This window comes from Primulina eburnea, chromosome 12 (assembly GCF_022965805.1).
Source record: "Primulina eburnea isolate SZY01 chromosome 12, ASM2296580v1, whole genome shotgun sequence".
Classification (NCBI taxonomy): Eukaryota; Viridiplantae; Streptophyta; class Magnoliopsida; order Lamiales; family Gesneriaceae; genus Primulina; species Primulina eburnea.
Window position 1 is genome coordinate 32,673,622 of NC_133112.1, and position 22,464 is coordinate 32,696,085.

The 22,464-nt window shown below is 33.1% G+C and overlaps 2 protein-coding genes across 2 annotated transcripts; both read right to left on the reverse strand.

Annotated features, from left to right (window-relative positions):
- Nucleotides 1-3,943: 3,943 nt before the first annotated feature.
- LOC140808427 (putative potassium transporter 12) lies at nucleotides 3,944-8,420 on the reverse strand. Its single transcript, XM_073165562.1, has 9 exons — nucleotides 7,964-8,420; nucleotides 6,938-7,166; nucleotides 6,622-6,870; nucleotides 6,455-6,505; nucleotides 5,994-6,254; nucleotides 5,777-5,829; nucleotides 5,585-5,699; nucleotides 5,253-5,507; nucleotides 3,944-5,165 (listed from the first exon to the last, which is right to left on the reverse strand). Exons 1-9 carry the CDS (start codon nucleotides 8,231-8,233, stop codon nucleotides 4,114-4,116), a joined length of 2,535 nt encoding a protein of 844 aa, XP_073021663.1. The 5' UTR covers nucleotides 8,234-8,420; the 3' UTR covers nucleotides 3,944-4,113.
- Nucleotides 8,421-18,197: 9,777 nt separating this feature from the next.
- On the reverse strand, nucleotides 18,198-22,107 carry LOC140807333 (spermidine synthase 1-like). The gene is made up of 9 exons (XM_073164143.1): nucleotides 21,810-22,107; nucleotides 20,652-20,728; nucleotides 20,417-20,539; nucleotides 19,831-19,935; nucleotides 19,519-19,591; nucleotides 19,337-19,408; nucleotides 19,061-19,256; nucleotides 18,719-18,848; nucleotides 18,198-18,625 (listed from the first exon to the last, which is right to left on the reverse strand). The coding sequence occupies exons 1-9, from the start codon at nucleotides 22,000-22,002 to the stop codon at nucleotides 18,560-18,562; spliced, it is 1,035 nt and encodes a 344-aa protein (XP_073020244.1). The 5' UTR covers nucleotides 22,003-22,107; the 3' UTR covers nucleotides 18,198-18,559.
- Nucleotides 22,108-22,464: the final 357 nt, after the last annotated feature.

Here is a 22,464-nt window from a genome sequence, read left to right on the forward strand (position 1 = left end):
TAAGTTTAACTTGGTAAATGTCGACCTCGTACGTGCAAAAGCAGGATTTGGATCCTATACAATTATTGGTATTGTGTACTTTTTACATAAGATGATCGACGTTTCATCCAACAACTTTTCAAATTTATCATACACTTGTTACAAGGAACATTTGTTATAGTTGGATAAATTGGAAATATCATATGTGCGGTGGGGGTTTGATAAGCCCGAATCTTTCAAATTAATGTTCATATATAAGTTGTAAAAACATACGTAGGATCGAGTGCTTACAGTTTTACCAAAAATTATAGTTGATGGTAACAGAGCAATTCAAATATTCTAAACCACACAGTAGCTCAAGCAACACGGTTCGATCGCTCTACCAAATAAGGAAAATTCTTGTACCCAACAATCTCTCTCCTAATAATTTCACTCCTTGCGATCAATGTGAATCGAACCTATGACCTTGGATCTGATACCAATTGTAGGACCAAGTGTTTACCGCTTTACCAAAAGCTATAGCTGGTGGTAATAGTGCAACTCAAATATTTTAAACCGCACAACATCTCAAGCACCACATTTCAATCGCTCTACCAAACAAAGAAAATTATTGCACCCAACAAAATAGTTTGCATCAAATATTATATAATGTAGAAAATATAGAATGTATTTATATTCTCAATGATATAAAGTCCAAATCTCTCACTAAAACCCTGGAGTAATACTAAAGATACAACAAAAATACCGTACAACAATTAAATCGTGAAATTTTGTTATTATGTCGTGAGATTTTGCATTGAAATTATCATGAGAGGTTGATAAATTGAATTTTTGTCTTGAATTCTTTTTGTGTTGTAAGAGTTGTTGTACAAAATTGGTTGTACATGTTGCATTACTCAAATAACCCTGTAACAAGATACCCTAATCCCATATATTTTTCTTTTTTTTAAAAAAAAAGAGAAAGAATCCCTCAATCCAACTTTCATGAATAGTTAATTTTTCAATAATAAGCAATTCCAAAATTAGGAACAAATTAGTGAAAGGTTGGTACTGCCCTCACCTCGCCTTTATGTGGAAAAAGAAATTATTGGAATCTTGCACGAAAAAAAAGAAAGCTGCAACTCAAAAAGGGGAAAGGTAGAAAAATGTAGAAAACTCTGGAAAAAGGTACAAACTAGCATAGGAATGTGAAAGAAAAAGACTAAATGCTTAGGGTATTTATATAAAATGTATTTTAATATAAAAAAATATTTAACTTGAAAATATAATAAAAGAATTAGTATGGAAATCCATTTGGTTTCAAAATTACAACAAATAATTTGAAATCCTTTAATGAATTTGATATACTATAGTTTGAAATCTCTTTAAAATCTAAATGTCAATCTATTTTTTAAAATCTAAATGTCAGTCTATGTTACAACGAGAGTGTTTTTCTCACTTTTTTATTTTATTTATAGAATTTGATATATATATATATTGATAATTTAGAAGCTAACATTTGACTATATCATACGAGGAGAAATACTACAGGTGTAACTTAGAATAATCCCAAATTCTAAATAATATATCCAAACGCACTTAGAATATCTGAATTTTACGGAACAAAACTTTGTATTAAGTTACAAATTTCTGATAACAAGGAATCAATTTAAATTTAGCTCAAAACCCTAATAATCATCAATTAAAATCCATATGCTTAATTCAATTCCGAGAAGTCTAAGTTCGGTGAATTGTAAATTTTAAATATTACGAATATCAAATGGTACAATTTTATTTTTTAAAAAATATATTATAATGCAATGTATTTGATTTGAACCGTACTTAGATAGACTTTTGGAAAGCCTTCTTTTATGGCAATGGCATAATTGGAATTCTTGCCTAAAATAGTAGGGTTTCTTAGCTTTAATTATTGGACAATTATTCAGTTTTCTATATGAAATTCAAAATATAAAAAAAATGATATTAATCAATATTAAAGTATCTTTTAAAATATAAAAACTTAATTAAAAATAATGATGGTGGGAATTATATTATCGGATTTTCTAAAAGGAAAATAATTATTTTTCGGTAAAACAAAAATTTGTGTGAGAGTGTCTCACATGTCGTATTTTGTGAGACATATATCTTATTTGAGTGATCCATGAAAAAGCATTACTTTTTATGCTAAGAGTATTACTTTTTATTGTGAATATCAGTAGGATTGACCCGTCTCACAGATGAAGATTTGTGAGATCGTCTCACAAGATATATACTCTTTTAGTAAAAAGGTTTAAATTGACATGTATAAATTAGGTAAAGCATCAAGTTATAATGTGATTAGGTCACAAAATGGGAGTCCTATAGATTTGGACCCAATATCCATACTATACATTATTGAGATATATAGCATTACTTTTTAATTAATAAAGTGGGCCTATTGAGTAGAAGAGTTGGTGGAAATTGAAAGAGCTACAAGAAGAGAATAAAGATATAATCAATCACACATGGTAGTAAGGCTTCAAATATTTTATCAATGGGAAGATATTTAAAATTTTCTAAAAACATAGGATCTAATACTCAAAATCCAATTGGTCACTTATAAATCAATTATAGTTATGTAATTATGTTTCAACAATCAGTTTTAACGAAATATATATGACTAAAAATATCACACATATATACCCACAATATTAAAATCAAAAGTGTAATATTAGTATCATATAAAAGTAAAATTGAGAAAAAAAATGGTGTCCTCTCTAGATAGTTATTATCATTTCCTCACACTTAATAATATAGTATAGATATAGTATAGATATATAAAATTATAGCATATTGTAATTGTACAATTCAGACTCATGTTTCAATCACTCTTCAAGTGGGATGATTAATGTTCCTCAACATTGACCGTCACAATTAATTGGAAGCCATATACTTCGACATAGTTATAAGATCGTGTATTTATCGCTTTATCAAAATCAATAGATACTAATATTAGTAAATGGTGTTATAAATCAAACACTTTAAAACATATCGCAAGACAAATATCACGTTTAAATTGATCTCCTAACCCGATAATAAAATGACAGTTTCTTACAAGGTTTTTGTATTATTAATTCATAAATATAGTGTTTCATCCCTTGTGCTGTCTATTGGCACAAGTATAGTAGATTTTATCCCGATAATACAAAACCTATAGGTGTAATCTTTCGCTCAATACTAGAATCGAAAATTGAAATGACATTTTGAACACCTAATTGGAATTAGTGCAAAAAAAGCTAGGGGAGGTAAGGATGACAATTACTATTGCAACATATCCACCTAAGTATTAAAAAACTAGCTCACTTTACTTCATGACCTAACTTTTGAACGCTACGTGACCCCTATCCATTGAGCTCTAATTCATTTAATATTATAAGAGTATGTCTCTTATGAGACGGTCTCACGAATATTTTTCTGTGATACTAGTCAGCCCTACCGATATCCACAATAAAAAGTAATATTCTTAGCATAAAAAGTAATACTTTTTTATGGATGACCTAAATAAGAGATCCGTCTCACAAAATACGACCCGTGAGACCGTTTCACACAAGTTTTTGCTATATTATATTTGTTTGTTGGTTCTAATTTTTCTCTAATATATTGGTAAGATTAAGTCGAATGTTCAATAAATTACATTAATTAAATATACTCAAATATATATGTATAGACACACACACGTATACACATACATTTTCAACGTTGCGACACTCATCGTTGATTATCTTCAATGAATCAATGAAATTAAGGCTAAAGTTAACCCTTTAAGTCAACAAAATTCTCCTAATTTCATTATATTATTATAATAAATAAACTTTATTGTATGATTGATTTTGAGCTTACGAACTTTAGAACGTCTCAAACCACAGTATTGTTAGAATGTCATTTTCTTAAATAAATAGTTGACGAAAGTTATTTTGCAAATTTTTCCCGGGACTTACGGACATAGTTGCGGTCCTAACAGATTTCCTTTCATAGAATAATACAACTGGGCTGGGCCAGGCCCAAAATTACTTTTTCGATAAGAAGTTCCAAGAAATTATTGGACTCGAAATGTGAATAATAGCATAAATCACGCTTTGTTTACATGAACATAACACAAAGTCCAAATTTCATAGATCAAACCATATATGTCATTCCAACTTGGATTATATTCATGTGAGGCACTCTCATTGTGGCAGCGCCTCCTCGGCAGTTCCTCCGCAAGAACGAGTAGAAGTAATTTATAACCAATTTCTTCAGGAACAATGAGTTTTTCTTGGCTCGTACATCTCCATGTCCAAGCAAATATGTGAATCCAGAATCAGTTGCTTCTCTGAGAGCTGAAAGCTCGTACTCGAGGCCAGGATCTTCATCTCCTGACATGATGCTGGCTGGTAATTGTGGTAACGGTATCCTTGATGTCGAGGGCTCTGATTCTTTCAATCTATGTTCGCGCATTAACGGGACTTTTAGCTCTCCAATCCCATTGAAATCTTGGATATCGTCGGCCCTTCCTGCTACGGAAATGCTGTCCAGTTCTTCCTCGTTGACGGTGCTCTCCAAAGCAAGATCTTGAGCTTCTTTCGTCAGAAAAATTTCAAGACTTTGCACCAGAAGTTGCTCAAATGCGTGATGATCTTCTTTCCTTATGTCTTTATATCCGTATCTTACAATACAACGAAAAATATGGTAGTCTTTGGGGCAAATCCTTCTAAAAAGAAACCTTTCTTCTTGAGGGACAACGGGTATCGGGACGTTCTTGATGCAAACAAAGACTATAATAGAGTGAATGGCTGGAAGATCGAGTAAAAACCGCCCGAAAACCGAGGGGATACCTTGGACTAGCTCATTGTATAGTAATCCAATACCAGGGACTCTTACTGTCCCGAGAGAGGACCCGAGCTCGTGCATGAAATCCATTGATATCTTGCCACGAACCTCACTCTGGTACTTCAATACGCTACCGTAATTCCACATATACATCAGACAGAGGAAAAACGAAGCAAAGACTAAAGGAAGCCATCCTCCTTCTCTTATCTTGGACAGAACCGCAGATAGATAAATTAACTCGATTGTTCCAAATAGAAGCGGGAAACACAGAGCAAAAAACAAGTTGGTTTGCCATATTAGAAGCATGACGAGCGTCACTAGGGCCGTGCTGACTATCATCACACCAACTTCAGCAATGCCTGCAAATTTTCCCTCCTCTCTATCACCTTATGTTTCATCTCTTAAATAAACAGAAAAGACGTAAAATAAAGTAAAATAAAATGAACCGTAAGCATTGGCGATTTCTGTAGTGCTCCGGAAGACTGCAACAACAATAATGCACATAACCATCAAAAAATAATTGATGACAGGTATGTAAATTTGCCCCATTAGTTTTCTTGAAGTGTGAATGATCTTGAGACGAGGGAAGCATCCAAGAGTCATGGACTGCTTCACGCACGAGAATGAAGCCGATATCATGGCTTGACTAGCAATTATAGCTGCAATCGTGGCTATCACCAATACTGGCCAGAACAGGCTCTCTGTACCATTATAGAACAGCAGGTCAAATACAACCATCATACAACGAAAGATTAAGTCCTCGTAAGGAAAACTTTACCAGGAACAGAATCATAAAATATTTGGTCAGCTGAATCAGGGTGCTTAATAAGATATGCAGCTTGGCCCATGTACGCTAAAAGGAGGCATGGGAAAACAACACCAGTGAAAGCAATCTGCGGCAGTTTTTTAACTTAAATTGGCCAGTTAAACTTGAAATTTTTAATTAGTACAAGAATAACTGAAAAATAACCTGTATAGACGGCACAGAGAAATGGCCTAGATCAGCAAACATTGCTTCTGCACCTGAAAATGTAGTGTTTCAGTTAGTAGAAAAGAGTATACTAAAAAAAATTACTAGAAAAGAATATAATTTCATGCAGAAACTTGTATCGAACAAATATTCATATGACATTTCCCATTTATTTGATGTACGACCGATAAAATACCAATGGAGCGAAAAACCTTGCCTGTGATGCATAAAACGCAGCCACCAAGTGCTGACCACGCTTGGATGCCATTCTTTTTGAAGAAAAGGTAAATGTAGGCTGGATTTATTGACTTCACAACTGTTATATCATACTTGAACATGTTGTATATTCCGATAGATCCTAGACTAAAGAACCATAACGCAAGTGCAGGAGCAAATGCGAATCCCACTTTAGCAGTTCCAAACCTCTGTATGGCAAATAATCCGACCAGGATAACTATAGATGTAACAACAAGAGCATCTGAAAATGTAGGGAAAAAAATCAGTATTGAGACTCTTTTTATGACTAGGTGATATTACCAAGTGGAAGCACAAACAATCTATTATAGCTGGTGATTATTTGAAAATTGAACAGAAAAATATTTTAAAAAACCCGCATGGTGTCACCAATGATTCAATCACGACAGAGTTGCATTGATCCATTAATTGAGGTTTTCTTACTCGTGCCAAATCCAGGTATCCGACCCTGCAGACCGCTCACAGCCGACATGACTGAAAACAAAAAGCTTCATTATGATGTAATAATATGAAAACAAAAATTACTGTGAGATGAAACCAAAATTTGATCACTTGATAAGAAGCTATAAGAAAATGGGATTTTCATGTACCTGATATAGCAGGAGTCAAAATACCATCCCCAATAATCATAGATGTACCCAAAAGAACAAGAATTAAAAGAAGTTTCTTCAGATAATCCTTACGTTCCAATAAATCCTTTATATTTAGTGCCCTCTCCAGTTCTGGAGTGGGCAGTTTGAGCTTGAAGCTTGAAATATGTTCATCGGCCACTTGACGATTTGGCAAAAGATTAACATTTGCATACCTACAAATCAATGAATACAAAGAAAATGTTCCTCCTGTACATGGAACAATGAGGAGTTATTACATAAACTATGATGTAAATTTTAAGCAAATAGATCATACCTTCCCCATTATCATTCGCTCTCAGAACCACGAAAACGTATTTTGATAAAGGGATTAGAGCGATTGTGTAAATTACTAACGACAAAGTCCCCAAGACATCAACATCTGAAGTTATACGCACTTTGCTGAATACATCAGAAAAGACGTATAGAGGACTCGTACCCATGTCACCATACACGACACCAAGAGTTTGAAATGCCAATGCAAGAGTTTGCCATAAAGAAACATCCTATTATGTTAACCAATCCAAATCAGATAAGGACAAGGAAAATTATCATACACAGACGGACAAATCATAATTTTTTGTTATATTATATAGATCATATTATGCTCCAATCCAGTTCTGTAAAATGAGGAAAAATAAGAACGAAAAACAGGAAATATTTGTTTTCTTTTTAAAAGGAGAATTATATCTGGGTTGTTCAAGTCCCATCAAGGTTACTAGAAGTAGTAAAAAGAACTAAAAACTAACAAGCAAGATTAAGATAGATGATTTTTTGCATATGAAAGCAAATTTCCAGTAAATAGTGTGGTAAGCAATTTAGTCCTACAGCTAACATTGGTTGTTCATTGAAAACAAATTAAGGTCTCCCAAACCTACTTAGGAGTTTCGATTCTTTTGAATAAATGATCTTTCCTCTCCAATATCATATTGAGATCACTCCAAAAATTCAAAGTCATGGAAGTTGTTGACTCATACTCTTTACATTTTTAACAAATGGATACATGATGACTGATAATTTTTTATTTATCAGATCCCAAAATCTTTTTATATAATCCACGATTCTGATTAGCGGAGAGTAGTGAAATATACAGTTATATAACTTACAGGTAGTATTATACCAGAAATAGCTATTGAGTTACAGGGGCAGAACAATCATTCCCCAGACAAAGATAGCATACGTTCCATTCGAGTAAAAGATTCTTTAGTCATTAATGGTTTAGAAAATCTAATTGTCACGCTTTAAATACACTGAATCACAAAAACTAATACAGATGAATATATTAAAAATATGAGATTTTTACCTTACTGCGGTGGCCATGAGCACCAGCAATCTCCATTGATTCAACATCAAAGGAATCAAGCCTTTTGGGCTTCTTGACCAGCCTTCGCCTCACAGATCCATATCCTTCTCCATCTTCTCTACCACCAATCAATGACCATGGCGGCGATTCTGAGTCTACTTCACTCCCATCGACCCACTTGAAAGACTCCGCACGGCCACCTCCGAAGCCGCTAACACTGCTCCCCGAGAACTTTACACTGCTGCTCTCTTCAATCCCTTCCTCTTCCATTTCTTTCAATCCCAGAAAACCCACCTAAGATCAAGAACCTCTAAAGGAGAGAGAACCCCCTTAGGAAATCAATAATGCATTGGATGTCCTTTCCTGGCAATTATCACGTGCGTGGTTCATTTTGTGGAGATGGAAATCTAATATCGTTGGCTGTTGGATCTCTAACCAAATGATGTCACCAAAATCATAGGAATGATCCAATAGACGGCGGGACGATATTCTGTCACCTACCCAATGTCTAAATATATAATCTTTAAAAACACAAAATTATTTTCAATCTTCAATAAATTACTCAAAAATCACCGAAAACAAAAAAATATACGATATTTAAGTATTATTTGTTACAGATTATGTATTAATATATAATTTATGAGTAGTCAAATAAATATAATAAATATTGATATCAACAACAAATTAGTCCTTCGTATAAAAAACGTTACAAAATATTGAAAATATGATACCAATATATTATAGTTGAGTAATAAATATTTTATATTGATATAAAAGATAACATTTTAAGTATAAAATTGGAACAACTTGATTAATATCAACATTTACTACATATATTTGAGTACTCAAAAATCATATATCAATATTAGGGCTCAAACAGTTGATAATCAAATATCATATATTAGTATAATTTTCAATGGTTTGTATCGATTTTGATCCGAAATGACGAACGTGTCATTAATATCATTCTTTGTTATACATGTTTGGTAATAAAAAATCATACATTATTATCAGATCTGAAACAGTTAATACTCAAATATCATATAATAATACCATATTTTTAAGGTTTTGTACCGATTTTTATGTGAGAAAAAACATGTGGACTTAGAGAGCGCAAACATATTTTGTTGTGGATCATGGAGTACAAACACATAAATTTTCAGACAAAACTGAATATAAATTTAAATTCGAATGCGAAAATTTAAAGCGAATTTACTTTGAATCTTCTTAATATTGTTGTTGAAAATATATTAGAGCGTGAAAATAACGGCACCCAGTTGGCCCAGTATTGCAATAATGCATGTTTTCTCTCTTTTATTTTCTTACGTACAGTTGTCCCAGATATTTTCTTACATGAGAAGGTCTCCATCTCTAAGATAACTCGGAATATGGTATCTTTCCAACGTTAAATGTCATTGAGCTATTAGGCTATAAATTACCATTTGGACAGATTTATTTCATCCTATTCATATGAGCATTGCTTTTATGATAGGATGGATGATCAATATTTGTCCATGCATATATAGGATCTATTTTTTTTTTTTGAAATTATATGTATGACAAGATCTTACCCGTTGAAATGTAGTGAAGGTAGTGTCCATATAGATAAGATCTCTTTAACTATCTGGACACAAATTATGTTTTAAAATTATTATTTCATTTTGGAGACGAACCATATAAATTGGTATTAAATATTAATCTCATCCTTTTTAATTTATATTCAAATTGAACAAATGAATTTAACTAAATTTAAGAATTTTAAAATGGCATTATATGGAAGGCTTGATGGCGTTACCAAATGTAATTTTTTTATTTTGCAGGTACCAAATGTAATTTCTTTCCCACTTATTTTTATTTTTTATCCGTAAATAAAATTTAGACCAAAATTGCTCTTCGCTTGTCATATTTATACGCTATGTTTTATTTGAAGGATAAAGAAAAGATGACCAGCCAATCACGTCTCTTCCAATGTTTGATTTAAATATTGTGTTAACTTCAAAGTCCGAGAAAGCTATATATATATATATATATATATATATATATATATAAAATAAGAAGTTGCACATGTTCTTAGTATATATATGGCTTTCTCTATATATATAACAAGTAGGTGCACGTGTTCTTAGTATATATATATATTATATATACGGCTTTCTATGACTTTGAAGTTAATACAATATTTAAATCAAACATTGGAAGAGACGTGATTGGCTGGTCATCTTTTTATATATATATTTAGATACTGTATATATATATATACACACACATATATATATATATATATGGCTTTCTCGGGTTTTAAAGTTAACATAATATTTAAATCAAACATTGAATGAGACATGATGCAACGTGATAGTAATGAAATCGGAATTTTTTTTAGACAATGAAATCAAGATCACATATAAATAATTATATTATATGATGCAACGTGATAGTAATGAAATCGATTTTTTTTAGACAATGAAACCAAGATCATGTATAAATAATTATATTATATGATATGTCGAATCCAAATCTCTCAACATTTTCTTTTTTTGTTCGTCATAGGAGCACTTTTGGTTGTTGCATTCAGTATGTCTCTTAATTCGTTTTGTATATTTATCTCAATTGCAAGGTTTTAAAAATGTTATGGAATGTCATATGTCATTGGCTTGGTATGAAAAAGACCATGGGTTCCACGACAGCAATTCTTCACGCATTCAGGAAATCGTATAGGGGTAACTCGACGCTAGCAAAAATGTGTATGATAGCATTGGCGGCAATAGTATACCACTTATGGAGCTTGAGGAATAGAGCATTGTTCGATAAGGAACAACCGGACGTTGAGTGAAAAATTGAAAAATCAAGATACAATTGTTCCGGCAGTTTCCTAGGGCTAATGAATTGTTTTTTCAACATCATTTACATGCTTGTTATTTTTATTGTAATAGGTTAAGATATGATTCGCCTAGAGATGCTCAGTGTACTTATACTCTGAACACTTTTTACCTATTTTAATGAATGTTCATTTCATTAAAAAAGAAGAAGTAAATTTATACCTGAGAGGGTATGTAATATGCGTGTCATTACAAGATTAAAAGTAGAATTAATTAAACCCTTATATAACTATTTCAATGGGTATATTTGTACAATCAAGGCAATCTGCTGGTTGTTTTTGTGGTTGATTTGTAACAATGGCTAAATTCATTAAATAAGAGAGACAAGTTTTCGATCTTCTTTGTTGTTTCCCAAACATAGTAATAGTTGTTCTAAAAAAAGAAAGAGCAGATTTAGGTTATTTCGTATATGTCTCTTTTTTATTCTCTTTAATGGTTTCATGCAGAATATTTCGAGAGCACAAAGTTGCAATAGATGAAAGTTCTCCATAAATGCTGAAGAATGAGTGAAAGTATGCAAAATTTTGGTTCTGATTTTTTGTGTTTTTACAGTGTAATTAAAATGGTTATCAGAGAAGTGCTAATGTAACTAAACTAAAAATGAGATAGACTATGATTGCAGCTTAATTTGTAGAAAAAGTGTAAACTATAAAAATCAAATATCGAACTTTTTTTCCTAATAGCTAACTCACGAGTCTATCTGTCACGCCCCGAGACTCAGCCCGTGCATGCATTACTGCACAATAGGTCTCTATAGCAACTACTTCGTATTCGTCTTCTCTTTACGAAAATGATTAACCTAAGTTGCTATAGAAGTCCATTGTAATACATTAAAGTCATTTTAAATATTTAATTTTTATTATATAGGACAAGAGGTATCATAATCACCCCTCCTTTAGAACGCGACGTCCTCGTCGCGGCCTTACCTCTCGATCCACCAGCTCCGAGAATCTATAGATGACTCCTACAGGTTCAAGAGGTGGCTTCCATCATGTAGCACTTTACCCCGCAGGTTCAAGAGGTGGATCACATGCACGTAGCACTTTGCCTCGCATAACACTTATTTCTCGGTGTTCTTTGCCCGTGACTGCCTTTGATATCATTCTGTCACGCCTTGAGACCGGACCCGCTCCTGCGTAACTGCATAATGGGCTCATATAGCAACTACTTCATATTCGTCATCGCTTTACGAAACGATTAACCTAAATTGATATAGAAGTCCATTGTAACATATTTTAAACGCATTTTAAATCTTTAATTTTACCATGTGGGACAAGAGATATCACAATCACCTCTCCTTTAAAACACGACGTCCACGTCATAGCCAAACTCCTAGCTTAACTAACGCCGAGAATCCAGAGGTGGCTCTAACATGTTCAAGAGGTGGCTCACATCATGTAGCTCTTTGCCCCGCAGGTTCAAGAGATGGCTTCAATGCTCATAGCACTCTTTTTCCAAATAGCTAACTCACGAGTCTATATGTCACGCCCCGAGACTGAGCCCGCACCTGCATGACTGTAAAATGGGATCCTATAGAAACTACTTCGTATTCGTCTTGCTTTACAAAAATGATCAACCTAAGTTGCTATAGAAGTCCATTGTAGCTCATTAAATTCATTTTAAATATTTAATTTTTACTATGTGGGACAAGAGGTATCACAATCACCCATCCTTTAGAATGCGACGTCCTCATCGCGGCCTGACCCCTCGATCCACTAGCTCCGAGAATCTAGAGGTGGCTCCTACAGGTTCAAGAGGCAGCTCTCATCATATAACACTTTTCCCCGCAGGTGGTGGCTCTCATGTACGTAACACTTTACCTCGCATAGTACTTATTTCCCAGTGTTTTTTGCCCGTGACTGCCTCTTAGGGGTGAACAAAATTTCGGTTAAACCGAATTAACCGACCGAACCGAGTGAATTCGGAAATTCGGTTCGGTTCAAATTAAAAAAATTCGGTTATATCGATTAATTCGGTTCGGTTACGATTTTCAAAATTTTGAAATCGGTTAACCGAATTAACCGATATAATAAATACTATTATTTAATAAATTTTTATTATTTATCATTTTTTAATTTATAATTTTTAAATCAGCCCTAAGTCTAAAAAAAATTTGTTATGAGTGTGATTTTATGTTTGCATGCATTTGTGTAGAATGTAATGTTAAAAAAAATTACATATATAATTAAATTTAAATCACATTTTTTAAAAAAAATTAATCGATTATTTTAATTCGACTCGGTTTTCGTCGGTTATGAAAATTAATTCGGTCGGTTCGATTATGACTAAATATTTCGATTCGGTTTGGTTATGACTAATTTGGTTCGATTGGTAACCGAACCGACCGAATGTTCACCCCTACTACCTCTGATACCATTCTGTCACGCCTTAAGGCCGGGCTCGCACCTGCGTGATTGCACAATGGGCCCATGTAACAACTATTTCGTATTCGTCATCGCTTTACGAAAATGATTAACTCAAGTTGCTATAGAAGTCCATTGTAACTTATTTTAAACTCATTTTAAATCTTTAATTTTTACCATGTGGATAAAGAGATATCACAATCACCTCTCCTTTAGAACGCGACGTCATCGTCGCAGCCTAACCCCTTGATCCACCAGCACCGAGAATTTAGAAGTGGCTCCTATAGATTCAAGAGGTGACTCCCATCATGTAGCACTTTTCCCCGCAGGTTCAAGAGGTGGCTCCAATGCTCGTAGCATTTGCCTCGCATAACACTTATTTCCCGGTGACCGTATCTGATACCATTTTCTGCGTGACTGCAAAATAGGCCCCAATAGCTACTATTTCCTATTCGCCCTCGCTTTACGAAACTGATTAGCCCAAGTTACTATAGAAGTCCATTGTAATCCAATATAAACTCATTTTAAATATTTAATTTTTTTTACCATGTGGGACAAAAGGTATCACACTAACAACAAACTTGTGAATAATAAAATATAGATTTTAAAATAAGAGGTAAAAAATAAATAATTAAAGCCACATACAAAGTAATCAAGCTTAGTCGAGCCGAATTCTTGAATCGTTGAATTTGACTAGTTTATAATCGAGCGAGCTCAAACATTATTTAAAGAATATATTCATGACTCACGAGTTTATTAAAACTTTTATTGAGCATAAATGAATTTATGAAATATAAATCATATATTTAAATAGTCATTTAATTCATTAAAAATTTAATTATATATTTTAAAAAAATATGATATTATTATTTAAATTCATAATTTTAATATAATATATAAATTTAATAGATTCTTCTATATTTATTACCAGTAAAAGTGTAAAATATATAAATCTAATATCGAAATTATTATTGTTTTTATCTATCTAATTGCTGATTGATGAGCCTATCAGCGAATATGTGAACGATGAAATATAGGTTTTAAGAGAAGAGGTAAAAAATAAATAAATAAAGTCACGTAGAAGTAGGCAAGTAATCGAGCTGAGCTGAGTCGAGCCGTACTCTTTAATCTTTGAGTTTGACTCGTTTATAATAGTTTGAGAAACATAAATCATAAATTTAAATAATTATTTAATTCATAAAAAAATTAAATTTATATTCTGAAAAAATTTACTATTCTTTTTTAAATACGTATTTCATTCTAATAAATAAATTTAATTGATTCTTTTATATTTTATATTTTTAAAAGATTAAAATATATAAATTAGATATCAAAACTATTTTTTTATCTAATAGTAGATTGATGGACCTACCAATGAACATTTGAGCGATAAAATATAGATTTTAAAAGAAGAGGGAAAATAGATAAATAAAGCCACATACAAGTAGGCAAGTAATCGAGCTTAGCCAAGCTGAACTCTTGAATCTTTGAGTTTTTCACATTTATAATTGAGTTGAGCTCAAACTTTATTTAAGAAATAGCACATTCAAATTGAATTATATTTTTAGGAAAATATTATATTCTTATTTAAATTCGTAATTTTACTCCAATAAATGAATTTAATAGATTCATCTATATTTGAGACGATCCAATTTTTTTACATAAAAAATGTGTGTGCGATATGAAAAAAACTCTATTTTTAGTAAAATGTTCTAAAAAATATGCATTTCAAAATTTCAGAATCGTTTTTTCGTTATACATTTGGTCGAAAATAAATTTAAGTTGAATCAATAATATGAAGTATAGAAAAAAAAATAACGGCTCGAAAATTTGAATTCTTATGTCCTATCATAGATTTATTTCTCGTAAATCTATTATGGGAAAGACTAAATATAAACAAAGCAAATGAAATTTCCAAAATAACCAAGGTTATTTTGTTAAAAAATAAACATATACGAGTGCAACTTCCTCGGTTAAAGTAAATCAATTTTTTTTAGCATTTCTGCATCAATGTATAACTGATATTTTAACTATATTTCTCATAAATCCCCTACAACTAAAAAAATGGGTAGGTTCGATGTTATATGTGGGGATAGTGCCCCCATATTGTTTCGATGAACAATATTTACACACATATGTGATTTAAACAAAATTAGTGGACCCCATATATGTTTGGCTAAATTTGGGCTCTTGATTCTATCACGGGGCATTGCCCCTAGATGTAGGATGGAATCAACCAAAAAAATGATGTTTAAAGACGGTTTAAACCGCTGAAGAATCGCTGCAAGATTAAAATTTATGATGATTTTTCGACGATCTTTTTGAAAGGCGGTATGTTTTTTGTCGCTAAATTTTTCGGAATTTTGCCCGTAAAATGTTGTTAAAATTAACAATAATTACATTAGTTGGTGTAAAAGGGACGAATTGGATAAGCAAGACGAGAGATAAAGTGACCAATGGTTTTGGCCATTTGGTCACTATTTTGGGGCATGCAAGATTAACGAAGCTGGCGCAAAAATTTTCAATAGCCTCCACAAAATCGTCGTTAGTGTGCAGCGACGGTTTAATGTGAAAATTAACGTTAATTATTGCAATGATTTCTCATTAAACCACCACTAAAGTTATCAACGGTGTTTTATACAGAACCGGTGCTAATTTCAGCAATGAATTTCAAAAAACAGTTGCTAAAATTAATGATTTGCATAAACCGTTGCTAAATTTTAAAATAAAATTATAATATTATACGTAAAAGTTCAAAACTGAACACGTATAATATGATATTGTAATGTGGAATTTGGAAACAAACAAAATGAAATCGAACTAACGAATTCATAAATAAACACATGCATCGACATAATATATATAAGCCAAAACAAAAGACACAACACTTATTTGGTGAGCTACGAAGTTTATGTCTCGTTACGCAAGTAAATATGCAAGATAAACAAATAGCATACGTTCGAGCAAGTAGTAGTGTATAAAAATCCCGACATAAACACAAATAAGAAAGAATGTCGAGGAGCTATGGGGATTGGGTCTCGTCATTGTAGTAATGGGAATCATCATGTCGTTGTGATATGCGCCAAATAAATGCGAAATTTTCTACAACGGAGCTAAAGGCCTCGAAGGTGAAGGAAATTTAGGTGGAGTATTAACTAAGACGTGGATTGTCTCATCCAACGACTTCTACGCAACCTAGAGGCTTTTAGTGTTGTTGCAACGAAGGACTGCTGTTGATGAATGAAACCACAGTGACTTCCTCTGTCGCAACTATATTTTGAATGGACTTGACGACATGCTCTACAATGTTTACTGTTTTGTCAAGACAACCAAGAATTTGTGGAACTCGTTAGAGAAAAAGTACAAGACAGAAGAGGTAGGAGTCAAGAAGTTCGTTGTTAGTAGATTTTTGGACATCAAAATGGTGAATACCAAATCTGTAGTAAGCCGGGAACAAGAAATTCAAATGATTATTCATGAATTTTTGGCAGAGGGGATGTAAATTAATGAACATTTCAAGTGGTGATTATTATTGAGAAACTACCGTCAATGTAGAAATATGGAAAATTTATAATCAAATGTAAATGCAAGTTATTAAGAAGATGATGGAACAAAAAAAGAGATGCATGCAAGGAAGTTCAAATGATCACTCACTAATCAGCAATTAAAAATATTCAATATACCAATGTAATTGCTTACAATTAAACAGTACAATAAATATAGTCTTCTTAACACGAGCGTTGTTTATTTATTTAATTTTCCATTGTTTGTCAATCAAATGGTCATGGAAATAAGTATATATATATATATATATATATATATATATATATATATATATATATATATATATATATATATATATATATATATATAATACCTTTTAAAGTGAATAAAATCGTATGGTTAACTAAGGTAATCAATGTCTCGCCTCTCATTCAAATTGTACGAACAAATGTCAAAATATTTTAATATTTTAAATTGATTTACTCACACTAATATCATATTAATCTAAAATTATACAAAATTTATATAATTTTTTTTAAAAAAAAAATTGGCCACTCGAGTTAAAGCCCGAGTATCAATCACTGTGGCTCCGCCACTAGACAGAAGTTTGAATCGACCCATTGAAGGGAAATTGCTGGAGGAAATAACAAAAATAATAGGTGTCTCTAGACTTGCAGATGACAACGATGTCAGTTTAACAAACTGGCACGCAGCTACAATTGCGAAGGGAAAAAATACGAGCCATGAAGAGTGCAAGAAATAGCACATGAAGTAACTTATATAGAGAAGAACATCAACATCAACTGACCATGTGTTCTCACATTGAAGCAAAACATATATAGTTTTAAAATTTTATTATATTCTTGTATTAAAAAATTTATTTTCTACAATTCCTATTTTGCAATCTCACATTTAATCTATTTCTTACTAGGAGTCATTAATTTCAATAGCAATTGATATCCCAACCCATCAAGATCCGGCCCAAACTCTTGTCCCATATATAAAGCCCGCAGGTGAATGGCCCATGACAAGCCCATGTATTCTTCTATAAATACCAGGTTTGAGCGTATGATTAAGGATTTAAGATATTGTTTTCAGCAGCGCCCTTAGCTGCTCCCATATATCCTCAGTCTCTGACTTGAGCGTCGGAGGGGCTACGCCAGGACACCCTCCTGGCCCCCTCCTAACGGTCTTATTTGTGATTTCAGGCCCAGGGTAATTTTGAAGCCCGTGTCTAGATTAGTGACGCTTGCGTGAATCGGACCCTAAATTTCTCGTGAGTATCAGCAATATTTTCAAGTTTAAAATTTTGAAACAAAAGTTAAAATGACAAATGGGAAAAAGCAGATCAGATAATTTATATTATAGATTGGAAAAAGTCCATCGCATATATGAAAGCCACCAGAGGAAATGTCTTGGACCAGATATTGACAAAAAGTTTTAAAAGACAAATGGGAAAAACCACACCAGATAATCCATATTCAATTGAAAAAACCTCATGGTTGATTCATCCACATCGAAGCCAAATGTTACATGTGAGGCATCACCTCATACGTTGAAATTCTAATGGATTTTTTTTATTACACATAAAATTTGCAGCAAAGCCACAATTAACCAAACCTAAGAAAATGAGTTAAGAAGTCCATAAGACTAAGTTAAGCATCTTCGGCCTCGCTTTGTTCAAGTGTCACATCAATTTTAAAATAGGATTGATATAAAATCACCACACTGCCCCCAAATGATTGCCATTTTCCCTTCAAATAAAATGACTGCTTGAAGGAACATATATGGTTTTCTTTATCAAGAACTAAGCAACAACATAATGCCTACGCTTCTATTTTGCTCCATAAAATTCAATTCGCTTTCGCATCAATCACCTTCCGGGCGAATGAGGGTAAACAGAAAGCTGCAGAATGAATCTGAGTAGGAGAAAAAGGCGAATTAATTCGCTGGCGAAAACATGGAGAATGTATGAAGTTGAAAGGGAAAGCAATTATGTGTGTAACATGTACCTCGGAGTTGTAGAATTTTAAGGGTCCATATGTTTTGACATGACTAATATCTGCATCAATTGGATTGATAGGTTTCTTGAAATCAACCGAGGGACCTTCAGTCGCGCAAAGCATGAATCCCATAACACCACTGAAACGAAATTCACCGAAAATATGCAGAATGGTTCGTCTGACGCACGAGCAAACAGATGCTCACCAAAACAAAAGTTGCTTATAACGATACTAAGAATTTGATTTGAGATTATAGTTCTCGAAAAAGTAGAGATACATCAGTAAGCGCGTAAAAGAGAGGAAGAAACAAGCCACAACTTTATGTGAATTCAAAGCAAAGAGAGAATATACCTTGGGTATGTTGGAACTGTTGTCCAAGCGTAATTGACAGAGCCTTCGAAAATTTGGCGACAGTTGGCAACAATATCTTCAATAATGTGCATGTGAAGCCATATGCTTTCAGCTTGAGTACATACCACTCCTCCTGCGCGAAGAGCCTTTGCCACTGACGCAAAGAAAGGCTTTTCAAACAACTCTTTAGCAGGGCCTGAGTGTGAAGTAAAAAGTTAATTGAACGAATGAAACATTTTAAATACGTGAGAACATTTTTCCTGAAGATTTAAATACCTATTGGGTCTGAAGAATCCACTATGATCGCATCATAAGTTCCTTCTGGCACAGCCTTGAGAAATGCAACTCCTGCAAAGATTGAAGCAAACACAATGATTTCATAATTCAATATCGAGAGGAGATGCAGAAAATAAATGGAGGGTAAGGCAAAAGTGAATGGAAGTCATAGTTGACTGTACCGTCTCCAATGTGCAGGTTAACACGGGGATCATCAAAGCCAACAGCCACATTTGGGAAAAATTGTCTAGATACCTGGGATATGTCGATTGATTATCTTAAACTAGCCCAATAACTATGCTCTAACTTCCGAACCTTGTTAACAAGAAATCGGGCAAGGACATATAGAGTAAAATGCATATCATAGGCAGAATTTGCAAAATAAAATACACTTACCCATGTACTTCGTATCTCATAACAGAGAGAACTAAAAATCCAAACATTAAATGAATATATAACAAACCTAAGGAAGTGAAAACAAATGAATAACTTACATCAACTACCATCTTATCAATCTCACAGATGTCAATCTTCTCAACAGAGGAATGACGAGACACCTCCCGCAAGACACCACCATCTCCTCCTCCAATTACAAGAACCTAAAACAGAGCAGTTCGGACCATGAATAATTGATCACAGTGAAGTACAAAATGATTTTTCCTCATTAGAAATATGAACTTAAGTCAAGCAATTTGAATTGTCATGGAAGATTGGACAAATAAAAAACATTTATTGCTCAATATGCTAGTGTAATTTCTTGGCCACCCACAGACACTTGGAGACAAATATGTTCTTCAAAATTATTTTTTTATGTCATGTTTAGCACAGATGTTAAGTTCTACCAAAGTACGACACTTTCATTGCTGTAATTCAAAATGCACAGATCCTTACCTAAACTTCAAAGATTGACAACCGCTGAGAAATTTAGATACTTCAACAGGAGATCATATAATTACCATTATGCTCACTCTTTAATGTCCTGTTTTTAATTTTCTGTTGGGTTGGGAATTGGTAGGATTAGCTCTTTCTGGAAATGTTTCCTGCTATATTTAGAATTTAAAACTTAGTAGAAGCAAACACCTTTTTTGGATTTGGTATTGAGCAAAGTGGAAGATGGACAATCATTTCTTGATAAGCACACTCATCCCTCTCTGTGAGTTGAATTACACCATCCAAGACAAGAACTTTTCCATAAGTGGATGACTGCAAAAAAACAACCAAGGTTCATGCATCAACCCACACTGATGAAATAAATCAAACTAAGTATAAAATCAAACAAATGCCAAGTGTTTTGACTCCACAGAGCATCACATACCTGAAAAACCAACACATTCTGGAAGTCAGACTTTCCCTGGAATAATATTTTTTCTATCTTTAAAGAATGTGCTTCTCCTGCTTGAATTTCAACAGAGTACTCAATTGAGAATCAGAATTAGGGAAAAGCACACAATTTCTGAGCTGAACAAGCCAAGAAAAAGAAATCAATATTGTGCAAAACAATGAATATACATGTTTGAACTCAGCAGCATTCATTTTCATGCTCCCCAACTTACAAATTTACTTATCATTTCCATTATTGTTGAAAGGCAAATGCTACATTCCGGACATTCAAAAGAATTCATCATTAACTCAATGAGTGGAAAAAATGAAATTGTAAGGTATGTAATAAATTCAGGACAGAGTACCGGGGAGGAGAAATGGGACTGAGAAAATGTATATACTTAAACTTAACGTTGCAAGGAACTATTGCTGACAACAGGCAAAGAGTTGGGCAGGAGGCATAACAGTAAAAAAAAAGTGATCGAATTAATCTATCCAAGTGTAGAGAAGGGAGAGAAACACAAAAGAAATTAATTTCCCAATTTTCTCTTGATTAAAAGTTGAAATTAGACAGACAGTACAATGTTCGAATGCATGCCTAAATCACATTCAATGCATGATTCCATCAACTAATATCAAAACCTCCCGTTCCAAGACCGTCCAAAAACTCAAATTTCACATTTTAAAATCACTTTCCATCAATAAGCAAGTTCCACCTCATTTTCCTAAAATGAAAAACTCTGTTTCATTCCGACTTTTATCGATCCATCACCTCGAACTGGAGATACAGGCGGACTTTATATTGAAAAGCAAAGAAGAAATCACAAAACGTAAAGATACGATACACAGAGAAAAGGAAAAAAATTAGGAAAGTGAAACTTGTGAATCCCCATATGACAGAATTAACTTTTCATTTCGATGAATCCCGTGGCTTCTCTCGTTTCATACACCCCAAGCACAGAGCTTCCGCAGATATACAATCTAACTACTGAGCAGTGGCATGAAATTATATAATTTTCATAAACATGTACATGAAATTCAAGTAATCTTACAAACCTACTCACCCCTCGACAATATAAATAAATAAACAAACAAAGATCCACACAAATAAACAAGTTCATTACAGGAAAACAGTATTTCACAGAAAACTTGCCAGGCCACATTGGGCTAATCTCGGAGAACCATCCGGGAATGACAGCTGAGATGCACTCAGGCAACTCCTCCAGTGCGCCGCCGCCGCCGCCGTTTTTGACTTCCATCGCAGCACAGCCGTTATCTTCCCGGTTCTCTTCCTCGCGCGGCCTCTTCAGCGGCAAATCAGTCGCAGATTGAACCCCTTCTGGCATGAGCGCCTAGAGATGTATGTATATGGGTTAGGTTACGCTCTCTCTACCTGCAAGTAGATGGACAACAAACACCAAACAACCCCTTATATACCCAGCTCAACATGTGATTGCCTTTGCGAATTGAAACTGTGAAATTCCCCATTGTTCATCACTCTTTATTATTATTATTTTACAAAAAACTTTTACGAGAATAAATCAATTTTATGAAAAAAAAAATTATTTTACCTAGATTTAATTTTTTATAATTCTAGAAAATTATTTAATATTACTGTAAAAGAATATATCAATCTTAGTTAAATTGATGTGTAAATTTCTAATCTCATTTAATTTAAACTTGCGATCATGTTCACGATCTAATCATTATAAAACTGTCTTAAATTCATATTTAATATTTTTAATAAATCATTAGAAAATCTAAAAAATATATCTCTAATGCCTTTTAATAGTAAAATAAACTATATA